Genomic DNA, 18683 nt, shown 5'->3' with positions numbered 1-18683 from the left:
TACCAGTATATTTTCAATTGCGAAAGAGATAGCATTATTGGAATGAATCAGTTCCGATTGTCGGCTTATGTTTGAGTTCAAGATGTTGAATGTGTTTGTGAAGGATATCCAATAATGAGCTGTATTGATAATATTGTCAAACAGCAGATGGTACTTCAATGCAATATAAGTCAAATAATTTAAATGTATTTCTGGAGGTAGGAAGCTATTTGGCATTGTAATTTGTTTCATTCTTTGAAAGGATATATTAACAAAGGCTGCTAAAAATGGTTGATGAATAATTCAAATAAATATTAAATTTTCTTCGTTTTTGCTCGTTTAGCTCACTTAGGCTCAATTATTAATATTGTTAACATATTTTGTCTTTCTTTTTTATGAAACGAAACGAAACAAAAAAATGTCAAACGCCTGATGAAGAAAACTCTTTCGTCTTAACTTAATGACCTTAGAGATCATGCCAGCCATTTCGTTGCTACGGGTTGATGATCCGGATGGGATTTGATACCCGGTTCTGTCGTGTGGAAAAGGTGCCGTTTATCACATACATCATTGGGCCGAACTATACTTCACTTAAATTATTTCCCATGTCAATTTGATGATTCTACTGGTTAAACTGTTTTTATTTTCCAATGGTTACAGCACTTTTATGACAAACATTAAAAGTATTTTTCACAACACACGAAGCTGTTTTACCCATAATGGCACATTAATCTTGTTTTTTTGCACAAGTATTAGATTTCAAACAGAAACGAAAATCATTTCAATCTCCCATAATGGAGAGGTTAAAAGTGGTTCAATCAAATTGCTATCAATAAATAAATCTTTCTGTACGATCGGTTCACTGGTTCACATTGATTCCCGTACATTGACCATGGCAAGTAAACGTACTTGCAGTTAAAAATATCACCAGTGAAATCGTCACCGTTAACGTTCCGTTCCGACTGGACGACGTAAGAAACTCCCCTTGAAATGCGCATAAAATCGTTTTTAAATCGTCCATCTCACTGCGCTCCGTTTCCGTTTCCTTTGGAAGGAAGGAAAGAACTAATCTTTTCAATGTCGTCCCAAATATTGGGTGCTTCATCCATTCGCACCATCGGCTCACTTTACCTGATGCTCACCGGCAACCGGGCGCCTCCATTCCCATAAGGGAAAAAAGCTCGAACTAAAGAACACAAAAAAACATCAAACGCTACACAAAAGCTTCCACACCGTGTTACACCAACGAAGCGAACGGAGGATCAACCACCTTTGGTTGGGAAATAAATTCTTTACGACCACCATCCCCAACCAAATATCCGTCTCGATTGCTTGTTGGCAGTCTGTTTAACACCGACACGTGCAGGAGCGTTTGTTGTTTTCTTTTTTGGTTTCATCGCGGCTCGCAATGTTTCCAATAAACCTACCAATGGTACGATTTTTATGTCCGATTTTTGTCCCAGCTTTTACACTCGTCTTGTGCTTAGGCATTGAAACTTTACCAGTTTTATCACCAGTGCGTCGGCCATTTTTATTGCCGGTCGAACCATTCGGGTAAGATCAAAACAACAAAATGACACTTAATGGGCACTGGCATTACGGTGTTTTTTTTTTACACTTCGACCCACACACCCTCACAGCAGAGCCATTTTCATGGTTAAACGAGTGCACACCAAAAAAAAAAAACAAAAGAACAAAATAACACAATAACACAGAAATGATATGTTCAACAGAACAAATCCCATAATCTTCTCAGAGTCCATCTGCAAATAAAAAATAAAAGAGTGTCCAATAATTGTACGACAAAGGACCGAAAACGAGTGTCGGTGTGAAAATAGCGTTTCAATGAATGATCCTCCGGCACCGATTACGAGTTGCGTGGGGTCTTTCGGTTGGTCGTAAATAATACTGAACCGATGTCGGTAGAAAGTGTTCCGAATGTACCGGTGCCCTTCTGGTTTTATGAATGTCTTCTCCCACGTTTTATTTTAAAAATAAAACACTTCAAATACAAGAAGAAGTTTGACAGTTGTTTCGTTTTGTTCCTTACACGTTCACAAGACACCGTCCGATCGTGTGCTCGTAAATGTTCTGCTGCCCAAAAAGGATACACAAAACGTTAACGATCACTCGATTCGTGTTCTTTTTTTTTTTTGCTCCACTTGCTTGGTGATGGTTGAAAATATTTACACACATTCATCCACCAGCGCCATACGTCGGGATGCCATTACGCGACACAATTGTCCCCAGCGTGCTACTCAAGCATTCGGCACAGGAAGGATGTTGGCACATGTTTGCGTTTGTGTGAGCTCATGGTGCGAGAGAAAGAAAAGTGTGCTCGAAGATAGAAATAAATAAATAAATAAACGAAGAAATTTTCATACCGTTTGTGGCCGCCGTTTCGCCGATCGATCATGTCCTTTTGCGCCGTCCGACAAAACTTCAGTATTGGTGGAAATCTTCAGCGAACTATCTACCGAAAGAATTTTGCAAAAAAAAACCCGCAGCATCCTGCCGATGTGTATTTGATGGCAATCGAAAAAGTTATAAAATCGTTTTCCAAGCACACGTAAACCAAGTTGAAAAGCAGTGTTTGTGTTAGTATGTCAAAACAGTTTAGGCGACTTTCGGCGTTCGACGGTGAAACGCAATATATGTGACATCTGTCATTGAGATGTCTCCCCAGAGACACACGCGTGCAGTGTGCGGGAGATGAAGGTTGACAACAAACGTTTCGGGTAGCCCGACACCGTCCGACATCCTGTGTACCATCTCCATCCTTCACCGAACCATCACGAAACCAGCCACGGCTAGAAGGGCTCGAATGGGCTTTCCAAGTGCGCAAGGAAACGGCTCGGAGCAACGGCCCGGTGCCCGGGTGTGTATCATAAATTTTCAATCAAACATAAGTGGAAATGATGAATGATGTTGCTTTCCGTGCCATCCAGCTGTGCTGCACGATATTAGCACGAGCAATGGGGCCGGGGGCATTTTGGCGATGCGAATGGTACGAAGGGACTGCCGGCTCCAACCCATTCAACTGTAGCAACGCATGATCAGATCAACTGGCGTACGGCGTTTCCCCGAAAACTAGGCAGCAAATGTTTAACACTTTACTTGTCAAACAGCATTTTCGGTCTAATATTTCAAACTCAGCAGGGCGCGTTTTGGCGCGTGAAATTTGCATCCCATCGCCATCGGTGTTTGTTCGATTGTTGACGGCAAACAAATGGCCAACACTAGCGTGCGTGATCACTATCGACGACACCGGGTACGCCGACTGCGAGTAATAAATCGAAAGTCATCAGTATTTCACTATCAAAAATTCAACATCCAGCCTCTCGTGGGGCGAAGGGCAGTGATTTATAATTTGTCATCGCCCAGGACACCGATGATGGTATGTTAATGTGAACCCGCAAGGGTTCATTCGGTGGTGAATAGCGCGATGATTATGAGCCGTCTTTTCGGTAGCTTTTCGGGGAGACGAAATGGGCAACTGCTGTTGACATCGCTCACGTAACGAGCGCCTTATTTTGGCCGGGACAGTCACTATTGATAGTGGACGAGAGAGAGTGCGGAAATATTTTACGACACGATAATTAATCATTAAAAGATCTGTCACTGACAGTCTCCATGACAGATCCAAGGGCAAGATAATACACGAAAGGATCGCTAGAAACTAGTGAAGTTTAAATGTACCTTTTTGAATACGGCTTTTCTTAAATAAAAGGAAAAAAGTTCAGTTTCTTAAAGTGTGTTATTAGAATCTTAAATCAAGGGATTTTAACGATGGGAACATCGTTGTCCGTTTCATATCAGCACGTGTAAGAGAAGGTATTTCATGCACTTGAATCGGTAAAACAATGGTACCTGTTTTGCGAATCCTTTTGAGCATCCGTAACGAGATACCATTATGTCAATTCACTGTTCAGGAAAATAGTAACAAATTAGCAATTCATTAGCAACACGAACCGTACGTGCTTTGATTGTTTGAATGGCTTCCATGCATTTGCTGTAGAAGCTCGATGGAATCTCATTGGTAGTGTGCTTCGATAAACCAGTTAACAGTATTATAAGTCAGTACATCGAAACAAAGTCCATTGTAGACATCATGCAGTAGTAACGCCAATGAATGCAATGGCAGGTGATTGTTTCGAATGAAAGAAGATTATCGAACAAAGAAAGTTACTTCACATGCCTGTGACGATCGTTTGATTTATTGTATAAATGGTTTTAAAGTACAGATAATCGTTTCGTGCTGAACCATTGCAAATGCATGCTTATACATGTATTAATTATTTCCTTTGTCTTTCGTTTGGCAAATATTGAAAAATCATTTAAAATGTTTCAGTATTTATTTATTTGATGTTTTCTCGGCGATATCACATAGCATGTTTAAATCAGACAAGTGAGCGATGAAACTGAAGCCAGTTTTATTCTTTTAAATAAACGATCACACTGGAATGATTTATTTAGAATTTCCCTAAAAATTTCTTCTTCAAACAGATTTGAACCTCATTCTTCAATTTCGTTTCGTATCATTCCGGTAAAGAAAAATTGTATTTTTGTAAGTGCATTGAACGTAATCCTCATTCCTTCGCTGGGCGAAAAGAGGATTTCATCACACCGTTTTTCTTAAACCGGCACTAAATCCTTCACTTCGCTGCATGTATTGAATTAAACCACTACGGAAAGCTTCATCACGTTGGTACGTTTTCCACTGTTTGAACGGGTGGAATCTCACGTAAATACGCTTGTACACAATCGACAAAGCAATAGCATCCGGAATGTTTTGTAATGCTGTTGCATTAGACAAAGGTGTACAAAAAATAAAAAAATAAAACTACATAAAGACAGCTGCACAATGCCGCGTCTTGCAAAGTGCTTGTCAAAACTGATGCATAACTGGTGGAAAAGCGAAACACTAAATGTAATTATCTTTTCTCTCTATTTCTACTTTCGATATTCCATTCTTAGTTTTAGCTAGGTAGTTCGCTTCATTTTGTACTGTTTCACTCACCATCTCTCTAACTTTGGTTGTGTTGTTTTGCTTCTTCTTGCTAATCATTTCAGCGCCACTGCATCATTCCGAAGCTGTACAGGGCACGGTCGGCCAGCTGGAGTGCAACATCACGTCGCCAATTACCGGTGACCGGGCGATACTGGTGATCTGGTACAAGGGTGCCCAGACGATACCGTTCTACACGTAAGTACAGCGTTACCGATTTCACACCATGTTTCGGTGTCGCGCCGTTGTCGCGTGGGCTACACTTTTCATGTACATGTTGGTCGTGTTTGGTTTGGATGGTGAACGATAAATCGTTTACAGCTTGCCGTTGCTAGTCACGTTAGTGTCTTAATTAAGGTGACAAAAGTGCTTCTTATTAGCGGCGAAGTGTGGTTTCTTGGGAAGTGTGCTGGAAATTAAATTTGTCCTGAAACGCGTGTAACTATTACGACGGACATTACAAATAGGGTTTTGAAACGCATGTTGAAGGCATCAATAGTATCACTTTATATAAACAATTTATCTATTGTAAGTTATCATAATAATATCGTTTTGATTTTTTGCTATTTTTATATTTTCTTCTTTTACTTTATTTTTGTTTTAGAAAAATGTCAGTGAACATAAATAACAATTTAATTTATCAAGAATTAAACTCTCTTTAACAAACTATGCCGTCATAATATAATATCTTAAGCATAATAATTGTAATTTATTTTTAATGTATCTACTGCTGTACCAGATCGGCCCCAAAGTGTGGACACTCACAAAGTACCAGGCGTCTCCATTTCGTTTACGAGAAGAAGTGCTATGTACCGTGGAAAGTGAATCCATTTTGTTGAGCAGTGAAAGCTCTCTCACTTGCAAAAATGATCATTTTGCTGATGAATTGTCCTTTGCCTCAACAACCAGTACAATGTACTAGTGCTTTCATACTCTCTTGCTCGTTCAGCAAACCAGTAAACAGCACACAGCAAGATTACATCGTACATAATTTTTTTTTTCTTCACTTGCTTCAACATTTTCCTTGTCCTGTGCCATGCCATGCAAGAACATAATGTTGGCAAGTACTGTACTATCGCCCTCAAATCACATCGCTTCGTTGTTGTTCTCATTTCCGGTATTTTTCCACATCAAGTATCATCTACACGTGTGGTAGACGAAAGCAGAGCAAACCACACAGCAGGACAATCCGGATTGTTTTCCAGCAATTTTCTCTACGATCGGATAACGGACGGAGGCATAACCGGGTGTACTTCAGCATAGGGTCAGGTTGGCTATGCCCTTTTTTCCTGCTGATCGAAGCCATTTCCGTCAACGTACGGCTGCTGGACGCTAAAACCACAACATATTCTCTACACCGTCCGTTTCCAGAAGGAAGTGGTCCACATTACTCCGCAAGGGAGTAAAAATCTCTCTCGTGGGAAATCGCCATAGCATTTCCCGTGATGGAGACCGAAAGGAAAAAAAATATCGCCTCCCTGCTTCAGCTTCTGCAGTGAAGCAAAAATAATAAATAAATAACGATAATTTTTTATTTGCTTCCTTCAGTTTATTCATGCTGCATCCGGTTTCCGCTTGGAAAGGCGCGTATTCACGGTGGTACCGAGTTGCCTGTCGCCGACGGGGTTAGTGGATAAGAACCGTACGGATCGCAACTCGGACGGGTTTTTTTTTGGTGAATGAGAAGGTATTGGCAAAAAAACAAAAGTGGAGGAAATTATAGCCGGTAGCCTTTGGGCTACGCTCCAACATAATGGTGATCATGTATGAATGGTTTCGTGGAAAGCAAATGCAGGAACTGTGGAAGTTTTGGTGGAAGCTCTCATGGGAAAGGCCATACCAAATCGGGCCCATCCCTTAACTTAAGCCCATGGGAAAAATATGAGCATTCCAGTGAAGTTTCAGCGAAACAGATAAGAGACCATTCTTGATATTCGCTCTGTTTTACTCTTTTTTTTTGTACTGTGAGTGGTCATGTGTTTTTCTTTTGCGAAGTATTTTTTTAGTGTTTTGTGTATTGAACATGTATGGTGTATGATATCATAAAAAAAGAATAATTTTTTAAATGTTTTAAACTCTTTTTTATTATTTTTGTGCTGATTTAAAAAAATAATTTGACCGTGCCGTAAGTACGAAAACAACACCACCACCAATACCATCTACTAATATCGCAGTTAAATAACGCTATACGAATACGATGTCATAAAAGTAAGCTTATCTTAGCATTGCCATCTTTTGAATCGGCCCGAATCCATTCAGACCATTCAGTGTACACATAGATGGTGGATTTTTATTTTCTATTGCCACACGGTTGGTTTTGAGATTGTTTATTTTCCCGGTTTTTTTGTTGTTGTTATTCTCAGTTCAAATATCACATGCAGTGAGGATGGCAACAGCCAGACACGTAAGCTTTGGGATTATTTGAAGCGACTAGTTATATTTTGCCTTCTTCTCTACTCATTCTCCTGTTCCTAAAATCTGTTCAATCCATTACATCGTTGCATTCAGCTCTAGGGGAAAAGGATTTAAATTCATTTGATCCGATTTTCTATTCGTTTCAATGTAGGCTTAACTAGTGAGTTAATATAAAGCAGCCGGATGATCTTGGATTTTGCGGATTTTTTTATGTCTGTTATGGTCAAATATGTTTAGCGCAATGGCAGAATGAATCGCTTTTATCAAAATATAAAGCATCATTGGCTTTAATAGAAATCTTTTTTTCATGGCTGTATGAATGATGTATTCGTTTAGAGATGAGAATAACAACTCTTTTTAGTGAGTTAACTCAAAGTGAATGAGTAGTAATTAGGTGTCAGTTCGTTTAACGACTCGATTCGTAGTCATAAAAGAACCCGGAATAAACGTATAAGTTAAGCTTCGGTCATTTTACTCACTCATGAATGTAAGCATGTAGCTGTGGTTAGTTGAGTTGCAAAAAGAGGAAATACGTGAGTTGAAACGAAAATGTGTGAGTGAGTTGAAACGAAAATGAGTTGAAACGGAATACATGTGTTCAATACCCAAACTAGCCACATGAATATACTTCTCGCTCTGCCTAATTATCAAACCTGTAAAAGCGAACAAGCGAGCTAGTCTGATCGGCAAGGACATGAAACTGCTCTGATCCGTCTCTGCTTAGGAGATTGGTAAATTTATAGATTTCTTTTTAAAAAAATATTTTTTTAATTCTTTTTTTATTTAAAGCACTAATTAAGTGAAAAGAAACTAATTTCAACCTATTCGCATTAAAATTAATCAATTTATAAAATTTTGCAAAATTTCCAAAAAAAAACTAAGGCTATAGCCGTAGGAAATTTCTAAGTTTTTAGAATTTTTTATTATTTTTTTTATTTTCCATTCTTTTTTTGTTTAAAGCATTATTTGAGTGAAAAGAAACTTATTTCAACCAATTCGCATTAAAATAAATCAATTTAAAAATTTTGCTTAATTACTCAAAAAAAATGAGGCTATAGCCTTAAGAAATTTTCAAGTTTTAAGACTTTTTTCATTTTTTTAAATTTTTTATTCGTTGTTCATTTAAAGCATTATTTGAGTCAAAAGAAACTTATTTCAACAATTTCGCATTAAAATAAATCAATTTATAAAATTTTGCCAAAATTCCTAAAAAGAAAGCAAAACCTATAGCTTTAAGAAATTTTCAAATTTTTATTTTTTTTTCAATTTTTTTTATTCTTTTTTTATTGAAAACATTATTTGTGCCGGGTTCTTTTATGACTCCAAAATGAATCGTTAAACGAGCTGACTCCTAATAACGACTCATTCACTCTAAGTTGACTCACTAAAAAGAATTGTTATTCTCATCTCTACTTTGCACATCTCTATATTAGTTTTGAGTTTTTAAAAAGATTGAAATAATTTGTTTTTTTTCAATCATATTTAATTCTGTTTACTTTACAATTGACATAAAATATTTCTTTTTACAACTATTGATTCTTGTGAGTTAGTAACATCTCTAATAGTGAACCTGATGCAATTTGTTGAAAACGGCGGAAGATGTATGTAATTTGGATATAGAAACCTGTATTTTAATTTAATTGTATTTTCGACGAAAACAAACAAAACAAATGCCGACGCATTCATAGTAATCGAAACGAAACATCGGTGTAACTTAATATATTGTTCATCATGAATTCGACCAGAGATGAAGGGAAAAAACCAACCTCTCAATCATTTTTAAACAAGGTTCTGGAATATCATTAACGTCTAAATTGAGCAAGACAAGAACCATTACCGGGTGCCAGAAAAGCAAAGGCAAAGGATCATTTTTCCTTCTCTTGTTTTATTTTGTTGTTGGTTTTGCCGCTTGCTTCACTTCCTTACAGTGTATACCTTTACATGATAAATGAACGTATGTCGGGAACGTAATCATTGTCATAATTTCTCACCCAAAAGCCATCCTTCACAAGCGAGGCAAGTGTCAAGCGACTGGGAAGCAAGTGTTACGTTCCTTCGTATACGAAGCGATTACCGCTTTGCGTAGGAATTTCGCACAAAAACCGAACATCCTTACCGGTAAGCCGACGTGATACCGAATCGTGGATCGTCACGATGCCACCACGGTGTGGAGCAATTTTTTGGCAAAATTCCCGGAAATATGAGTCCCCGTCACCGGTTTCCGTTTGATGGTTTCACGCCCGAAACCAACCATCCGGACCGCTTTTGGACGGTCGTCAACACCAGAAGCGTGGTTTTCATTATTTTCAATTTGTGTTTTTGATGAAGTTTTAATGAGAAAGTAATTCACCAAAAGTGTGGGCTCGTGAAAGTGGACCGAAACGTGTGGCACCCGCTGGCCAGGCTTTAGTTTTTGTCCCGCAAAAGCGACGGGGTGGAAATGTTTTTTTTTTACTTATTTCGTTTTGTTCGCCCCAAAATCAGCGTATCCCTGGAGCTAGGTATGAAATAATTTCTATTTTTATTTCACTTTCGTTACATATCTCGATCTGTTTTCTTTTCGAAAATATATATATTTTTTGTTAACATTTTCGGTACACTTTCAACACATCCACCGGGAAGTGATGAAACGTTGCCGGTTTCATTTGATTGCTATCCACTTGTACGGTATCCTCTGACTTGGAAACAAGTAACTGGTACGTGAATAGCTTCAAAGTAATCGTTTGCAATTTTTGCGAGCGTTTGATGCCGGAAGTGATTGTGCCTTCCAGTGCTCAGTAGTTCATCAGCGGTAGTTAATGAAGAATGGTTGGGCATATGTTTTTCCTTTTGTGCCAATTTTACAATCTACTGTGTAAGCACATTTGTAACGTTTCTGTTTCCCATTTCTATGGTTTCTCTTTCAACACAGATTTGATGCGCGAGATGTACGGGAAGGATCACATCGTAGCTCCAACTCGTCCTTCGATGGGCGGACCAACTTCTACCCGAACCGAGCGCCAGCCATGCTGGAGATTCTGCAGACGAAACCGACCGACAGCGGTATCTACCGGTGTCGGGTCGATTTCCATAAAAGCCCTACGCGTAATACACGCGTTCAGCTGACTGTTATAGGTAAGTCAAGTTTATGTTTCACTTCTCCAAAAGTACTACCTCACGGGTGTGACTTTCCAAGCGCTACCAAATAAAGTAACATGAAAACCAAGCGTTCGCTAAGTAATCCCCCAAATGACGGCACCGTACAAATGCTTCAAACTTACTTTGCCCCCCTTTTTGGGAAAAGCTACCCAATTTGTCAAACTACGTAACGGTGATAATAGATACCATTTCCCTGGCGTGAACAGTTCTCTCAAATGTAAGAGTTTTATGTGGCCTAAATCATACCTTTTGCAACCGTTTCCTCCATTCAACAAACATCCATTGAAATCGCGATGGTTATGCGTTACGTTCATGAGCTCGTGGTTCGTGGTTCGCTCCATCTGGCACGATCTCTTCCGTTCCCCTTTCCGAGCAGATCACATGCTAAGGTAAGGATAATAAATGTGACGCTCTTTTGCGTGGTACTTCTTCCAACTGCTACCGACTTCTAACCAAAACTTGCAATAGGTGACGAAACCGAGCATCTCGAGTTCCAGCGCATTTCGAAATGCAACGCGAAATAAGTACAAAAAATGAACAAACTCTATTTTCTGCCAAAAACCGGGGAAGATGCGACATAAATCAAGCTTCCGGTTTTGCACTCCAACGAAAACGCGGTCGCTTCAACGATGTCGAGCATATTTTGAAAGCGAGCGCATGAAAACTGCTCAAACTTCTCCAAACAGTTTTTGCCACTTTCCCTTGAAGCCTTGACCTTGTTTTTGTGACTGTTGTTAGAAGGTATGGCAGGGCCGAACTCAAGTGCGCATCTGTGTGCATCACGGTACCGTTCGGCAACCAAATGAAGGATGTTATAAGGCACAAACTATATTCCCCTTCGTCAGGCTATTTTCAAACAGCAGGGCTTGAATTTTGTCGAAATAGCAGTAGCCCGTTTGAAGGACCCACTAAAAAGGGAACCGTTGAAAATGCTAGTGAAAGAAAGTGATGTTCAGTGTTCCGTTCGGCTGCACTCATTCATTGCCCCGCCGCGTATTCTTGTGACTTTATCCGTAGAATTCTAGGGAGCATTTGCTTGAATTTCTTACCCCTTTTTACCGGAAGATGTTGCAATCCACTCACAGAAATATTGTCGATTCGGTACGTACACCAAATGGTAAATTCAATTAAGTCAACGGTGCTGGGATGCCGCAGCATTTTGCAAGAGCATCTTTTTTTCTGTGCAGGCCAATGCGGACCAACTTCTACGCCCAACTGGTTTCGGTAAGTGATGAGAATGCTTATTTCAAATGGCTACAGTTTCAATTTTGTGGTTTTGAGGGTATAAAAGAAAAACAACGAAAACATGCGAAGCAAAATTTTCCTTTTTGGCGTAGACATTTTAAAGTGTATCTCAGTTGGTATCGCTTTCCATTTCAAGATGGCAACTATGGCAAAGCAAGCGGATTATATCGTGTTTTGCAATCGTCAGTTTAAGTAACCGTACAGAGATCAGTTAACAAATGCAATGTTTGTGTCGATTTATCGTTTAAACAAGTGAAGAACTACTAATTGATCTGCTAAAATCGTGCATGTTTGGCTGAAAGTTCTCGTAGCTTTTCCATGGAGAAGATTCCTTTAGCTGATTCATCAGTTTCGATTGCAAACATAATACGATCGTGTTACGGAAAGATGAAGTCAATCCGATACTTGCGCAAGCAGCACACTCTGCATATTTCTTTTATTCAATTATTTCACCCGAATTTATTTTACTACATCGTTCCTTCGGTTTGCTTTTTGGGAAAGTTTGCACACATGTGCACAGTTCCTGCAGTTCCGGCATCGGAAAGTTTAACGTGCCTGGCTGACACAGAATATTGATGGCAATTTCAGCACGCTGCATCGAAAAGTTCCCGCTTGTTGGGGCGGCCTGTGATGGTAGCCTTCAAGTGCATTCCTTAATCTCCATTTTCTTGTCCACGTTAAGGAAGCTGAAGTTTGTGTAATAGCATCGTTAATATGCTGTCCAGATGATGCACAGCTGCATCGGATTGGATGTCACGAGGTTTGAAAAAGACAGGGTGTAGCATATAGAAATCTGAGAGGACTTTTCTCCGGGAATGAGCCTTAAAGAGCACATGGACGTGTTCTCAAAGTCAGGAACTAAAGGTTGAAATAGTTTGGGAAAGTTTTGCTATAATAACTCAAACACTTTTAGATGCATAATCACAAAAGTTGATATGAAGTATACAATTCTTGCTATTCCACGTACAAAACGTCACAAAAGATTGAGAATATATGAGCTAGGTCAATAATAGCTCTGGCTGTTCTAGAGTCCGCGAGCTAGGTTTTCCATTGCTTTTGAGAGCAAGGTTACAGTAAAATGTTTCAGTGCTCTTCCATATTTAAGTTAGTTTAAAGACACCAGCTAGCTCAGTACTCAACATTAGACAGCTATAAATCGATGAGGATGAGGGTAAAACAGTCAAGGTTATGTGATGCCATATGCAAACTGTGTTGATTGTTTGAAAATAAACCATCGACTTACATCCATGAATTATGTACAGCTTGTTGTCAATAATTTGAATTTAATTAAAAACTGTTTAAAATATTGGGTGTAGAATTCATTGATCGTACTGTTCAAAGAAATAATTTTTTGTCCGATCACTCGTTACTTCATATTGAAGTTAGTGAGTTAGTAGAATTATGTCAGAGAGCCGAGAAAGAGAGAGAGAGAGAAAGTATGGAGACGAGCACAGAATGCAGGTAAGGAAAGAGAGATTTATATTCTAAAGATAATTTTGTTCCATTTAATTGAGTGTGCAGCTGTTGTATATCCTGCCATACATGATCATGAACACTAATTTAAAAAAGTTGATAAAACTGATGAAAAACATTTAAAACTCTAAAGTTCTAACCTCTTTTTTCCTTTCCGTTTAGCTAACCGAGTCAAATTTATAGCTGCTGTACAACATATTGTACAGACATAAGCTTGTAAACCGCAAAAAGGGAGTTTAAATACGTTGCACTAAGCTAAATTTTTGTGCAATTCCAAACCAAACCAACTCTTAGTTAATAATTGCCAGAATTTTACGGAGAATAACCAAGAAGACAATGTTTAGATTTCGAAAATCAAATCAAGTATAGCGTTTCCCCATTGCTCTAATTTAGGGTTTATTTACATTTTTGAGGAAGTTGATAAACGTCCCTTTCCTGTGCGCTCTGCCATAAGTTGTCACATTTATTTAATTATCCTCAGAGTTCATCCGGACCGGGTTCTGTTTACCGTGCCATTATCAAAGTCCTGTCCGGAGTTACCCGGAAAGGGAAAGAATGTATCTCATCATCGTTGCTGCTTTACATTAAATTACTCCTTCACTACTGCAACGGACAAACTGTTGTGGTTGTCACTGTGGCAGTTCCGAAAGTACAGGGTAAAGCACTGTGTGGTGTAAAATTTATTGCATCCAAAACGTCACCGAAATGTTTCGCCCAGAAGCATCCCGGTCATATCTGCGGTTGGTAGTCACACCCATTTCGGAAGGTGGAGGAGGAAAAATGTGCAACAAACAGCATTGAAACGTTTTACTGTGCGATCGTGTGTGGTACGGTGTATGTCCGTGCTGCAGTGAGCTTAAAGTTCTGGCTGTGCAATTATTTGAACGGCTGAAGAACCAAACCGACACGCTAGCAATGGAACAGTGGTCGAAGAAGAAGCAAAAAAAAAACGGTGGGAAAAGTTTTGCTCTTCCTTAAGCAATATGTTTTGCTCGGTGTGAAGGAAATTGATGGTGGGTTGGTGAATTTAATGGACTTCCACACTGTGGAAGCGGGAAGCTTTCTTTGGAGCAACAGTACCATTTCGGAGGATACCCGTACCTAGGGTGAAATGTTAGTACGTATTCTTTAAATGAACTTTCCCGGGGCCACAAACAACATCGATTCAATTTTCGTGAGTGTCTTTTAGGCGAGTCGGAACGCATCGGAAACGTAATTTTGTCACCATTAATGTCTAACTAACTTTCCCGTTGGCTTACGCCTCTGTTTTTTGCTTATTTCCCATCAGTGCCTCCGGAGAAGCTGCTGATAGTGGACGAGAAAGGATCACACATTCGTCACTACATACTGGGACCGTACAATGAGGGTGCCACGATCAACATCACTTGCATCTCGACGGGCGGTAAGTGGAACGAACCGATGTAAAGTCTGACTGTTAGTTTCCATTTGAATTATGCTGATTTGTTTGCAGTTGATTAGACTCAATGAATGTAACATGCGTGCAGTTATGCTAGCGAATGTTTAATGCCCAAACCTTAATCCACTTTAATGATTAGTGTAGCATGAATAAATTGAAAGCAGTTCAATGGGGATGCGGTGTGGGTTGTTTAAAACTATTCGTGTCGTTTAGAAAGGAAAAGTAATTAATTTTGAATGTTATAATTAATGTAACTTTAGGCTGGTTATTCGATTTATTATTTTTAATTAAATTTTATAGACTTCTCTTGATTAGAACACTTAGAACTTCAGAAGTGAAAAAACGGTCCACTTTTTAAGTATTTTTTCTCCTCGGCAATCCTTGTTCGTTCATAATATTTAATTGTTAGGGAAGTGATTTGTGACATTTCTCTCATTTGTTAAATATATTCCATAATTTCGATGCTTAATTCCCCGTCCGATTATTTTCAGGTCGCCCATTACCGAAGGTGCAATGGTGGTACGAGAATAAGGTCATCAATAATACCTCCGTCGTGCTGTCAGACAAGCGAGTCAAAAACACGCTCGTGCTACATCGACTGGAGCGGAAACATTTGAAATCCGTTTTCACCTGCCAAGCTGCTAACAACAACGTGACGAATCCCATATCGGCTTCGATAACGCTTGATATGAATTGTAAGTAAAAATTGCTCACCTGTTCACATTATTCACTTTCATTACTTTCATTATACAAACGTACGTATAATGAAAGGAAGCAAAGGAAAGGAACTCTTAGGAAGCCTCAAATTGGTGTTTAGTTGGCAAACGTTTTACAAAAGGAGAGTGTTCAAAAGTGGGCCTTTCATCTTTATTGATATACTTTATATCGCCATTATGTCGTCTAGGGCCAAAGTGTTTCGTTTCCTGACTTTCTATAAAGTTCTATTTTCTACTGATCGGTAATACTATCTGTAAACACAACGATGCGTTATTATATACCAACAAAAAACACTATTATTCACATTACACCTTCACAGAGTCTGTGCACAGAAAAGTCAACGGTGCATGTGGTTACGGATCGGTGTCGGTTTCGGGTTTACATTTCATTCCTTTGCTTCGGTTAATCTTGCTCACTTGCACATTTCCCTTAACTCGCTTCTTCTCCTCACGTAAGCAAACTAACCGAACTGACACCGGTACAAGAGCAGCAGGTGAACCAAAGGTGATTTATCACCGGTCTAACAATCGACCTGCAAAAGGAAGGAAAAAAAAACATCACCACCACCGTACAAAGCCAAACCGGAGGACAGTTGTCTCCGTTTGGCATCGTTTGTTCGGTTGCGTTGGTGCATTCTCACCATCCTTGCAGTTCCCCGTGTAATGGCGGGGCGGAAGGAGTCTCACAGGAATAAAAACAGATTAGAAAAAGGGCACTTCTTTTCGCATCTGGACAATACTCTGGGTTACTCGTTTTGCAGAAGAGGGAAAGAAGAAACAACAAAAAAAACATCCGAAAAGAAAACCACACTTCGCTGTTGTATTCGAAGAGGAACGGTAAAATGCGGTTCCCTGTTCGATATTCGATGTTTTATGCTCATTTCCGGCAGTGTTTGCTACGGTTGATACGTTGTACTGTAGACAGTGGGACAGAACGGTAGAATAGTAGCATATTTGACCGGCCAAAGCGGCCGGTTGTGGTGCGAGTGTGCAACAGGAAATGGGATGTGTTTTTGATCCCGGCAAGCAACCGAGACGAGTAGCCCGAACCGATCGAACCCCGGCGTTTGTGATTGCTTGCCCAATGAATCAACGTTCGCTACGCCGTGTTGCTGGCTCCGGCCATTTATCATTGGTTTATTTTACAAAACTTCTCGCTTGACTGAAGCTTAACCTGAGCACTGCTCGACGGGACCGGCTGTACGTTCGTAGGGTGCTTAATGGGCGACTTTTTTTTCACAATTTAGTTTAGACAAATTGAGGAGCGATGTTTGATAATATAGTTTTTTACATATATCCTGATGTTATTGTACAACTTGGTTAGTTTTATTGTTATTCAATAATTATTAATTCTTATACATACATTCATATTTCTCTGGAATGCATTTTATGCTGCGATCCAGGAATCGCTCCCAAGCGAAGTGCGTAAAGGCGATCTCAAAAATAATTCTTCAAAATTATCTATGAACAACACTGATACTGAAAAGCACAAACAAAATACTCACCAAAGTTGCAATGCCGTTTTCGGAATAAAAATTTTCTTCACCAAAAGAACATGCTACTATAGAGAAGGTATTTTTTGTCAATTTCTACTTCAGAAATAGTAAAAAATTGGTCGAAAGCTACCAAAAATAATCCATTGAGATTCTCTTGCTATGTTCAGAGAAGATTGGTGCTTGTTGCAACTGAACAAAATACAAAAATCGAAAGCAAATTTAATTCCCATCTCTTAGTTACTTCCGCTGCAAATCCGATTACCCGTACGGTTTCCTATTTTTAACAACGAGCCACTGAAGTGAAGACTAATGGACTATCACTTAAAAATTCATCTCCAATTCGATTGCTCTTCGACTTTTGCCGAGTGTCCTTCTATCCTTCGCTAGAGATCGGAATGTTTTTTCCCTCCCAAAACATTTTTCTAGGGGAACTTTTCCTACTGCGACGATTTTTGGTGTATCTGAGGTGCACTTTACTCTTCATCCCTTTAACCAGATGCAGATTGGAACTAGGTAGTACTGTACATATGCAACCATGTAGCTACTACCAGAAATGAATGTATGCAATGATACAGTTTTTAAGCTTGACCTAACGTGCAACCACAAACAACCTCTGGATGGAACCTCTTATATATTAAGCATGATTTTTTGTGCTGCTGTAACATTTTTATGGTTTCGAGGTTATTTTTTGGTGTTCTCTTTCCATTTCTGCTGCCACTGATGATTTGTTCGGTACGGGAGTTAAAAAATTGTTTGCCTGGGACTAGTTTGACCATACACCATACATCCACACGAGATCGAGGCGCACACCCTTGCACATCGATCGTTGACGACGATGCAATTCCGGCGCTGCTTGGAATGCCGGTGAAGGGTTGGAATTCTATTACAGTTTGCTAGGTTGTTTTGCCCACCCGCCGGGAGGAAAATTTGTCATTTCTTCGGCGACAACAAGAAAAATGGTGCGCCTGGCGCAAACCGACCACACAGGGCGGAGGGCAGCGTAGATTGAGGGATGCCGGAAGGATGGGTGTTGTTTTGTTGAAAGCACACAGCTGGTATTTAGTTTGCATGTTTTTGCCATCATACAAACTCTACCTTCGTTGTAAATCTAATCATGCGGGGTTTGGTGCATGTAAGCCCCTGTGAGTGTGTGGTGCAACAAAAAAAATGCACCAGTAAGCCACAGCTAGTGGTTTTTCATCATCCTGTGCTGCTCTATCTGTGGGGTTGTTATCATTTTTGCTGAGATCGAAATTGGAATCGTCTTTTTTATTTGATTACGACATTACCATACGATCAGTTCGTTACGGCTGAATTTTAATATTGCTGCAAATAAAACAATAAAATGTTGCAAAATATTATGATACAAACAATGTGGAATAGTTCAATTGGCTTGCATTTTAAATATTTTTCAATACATTTAAATTTCATTATATTTTTTCTCAATTGAAAATGTTTATTGGATTCACTCGTAATAACCGCAGTGGTTCTCAACAGCATGTCAAATCTTGGTTAAAATTTTAATGCTAACATATCCCCTCATATCTCACTTTCTACTCACCAACATACCGGATTGATTGTTCAGTTATGGAAAATTCATGTCACAAAGGGCAAATCATTAGGTTAGGCATGCCATTTCCAACTTCAAACACAAAGGTATCCATTCGCTCTAATTCCCGAGAGTTCGATTAAGTGGTCTCCCAAGAACAGTTGATTGAACATGGTCTAACACGTATCGACAAACAGTTCTGTGAATATGGCCTGCTCTCTCTTTTGCCAAGCAATAATTTCAGGGC

The 18683-nt window shown here is 39.4% G+C and overlaps 1 protein-coding gene across 6 annotated transcripts in view; it reads left to right on the top strand.

Moving 5' to 3' along the window:
- LOC125761332 (nephrin) overlaps nt 1-18683 on the top strand; it is a 152946-nt gene that overhangs the window by 91769 nt on the left and 42494 nt on the right. For all 6 annotated transcript variants that reach the window (XM_049422356.1, XM_049422355.1, XM_049422354.1 and 3 more), the window contains 4 exons: nt 5053-5185; nt 10314-10516; nt 14547-14660; nt 15167-15370. In XM_049422356.1, the coding sequence (XP_049278313.1) occupies nt 5053-5185; nt 10314-10516; nt 14547-14660; nt 15167-15370 (654 nt within the window). The remainder of the gene's footprint in view (nt 1-5052; nt 5186-10313; nt 10517-14546; nt 14661-15166; nt 15371-18683) is intronic.

This window comes from Anopheles funestus, chromosome 2RL (assembly GCF_943734845.2).
Source record: "Anopheles funestus chromosome 2RL, idAnoFuneDA-416_04, whole genome shotgun sequence".
In the NCBI taxonomy this organism is placed as follows: domain Eukaryota; kingdom Metazoa; phylum Arthropoda; class Insecta; order Diptera; family Culicidae; genus Anopheles; species Anopheles funestus.
Note: the sequence above shows the minus strand (reverse complement) of the source record. Positions and strands in the feature narration are given on the sequence as shown.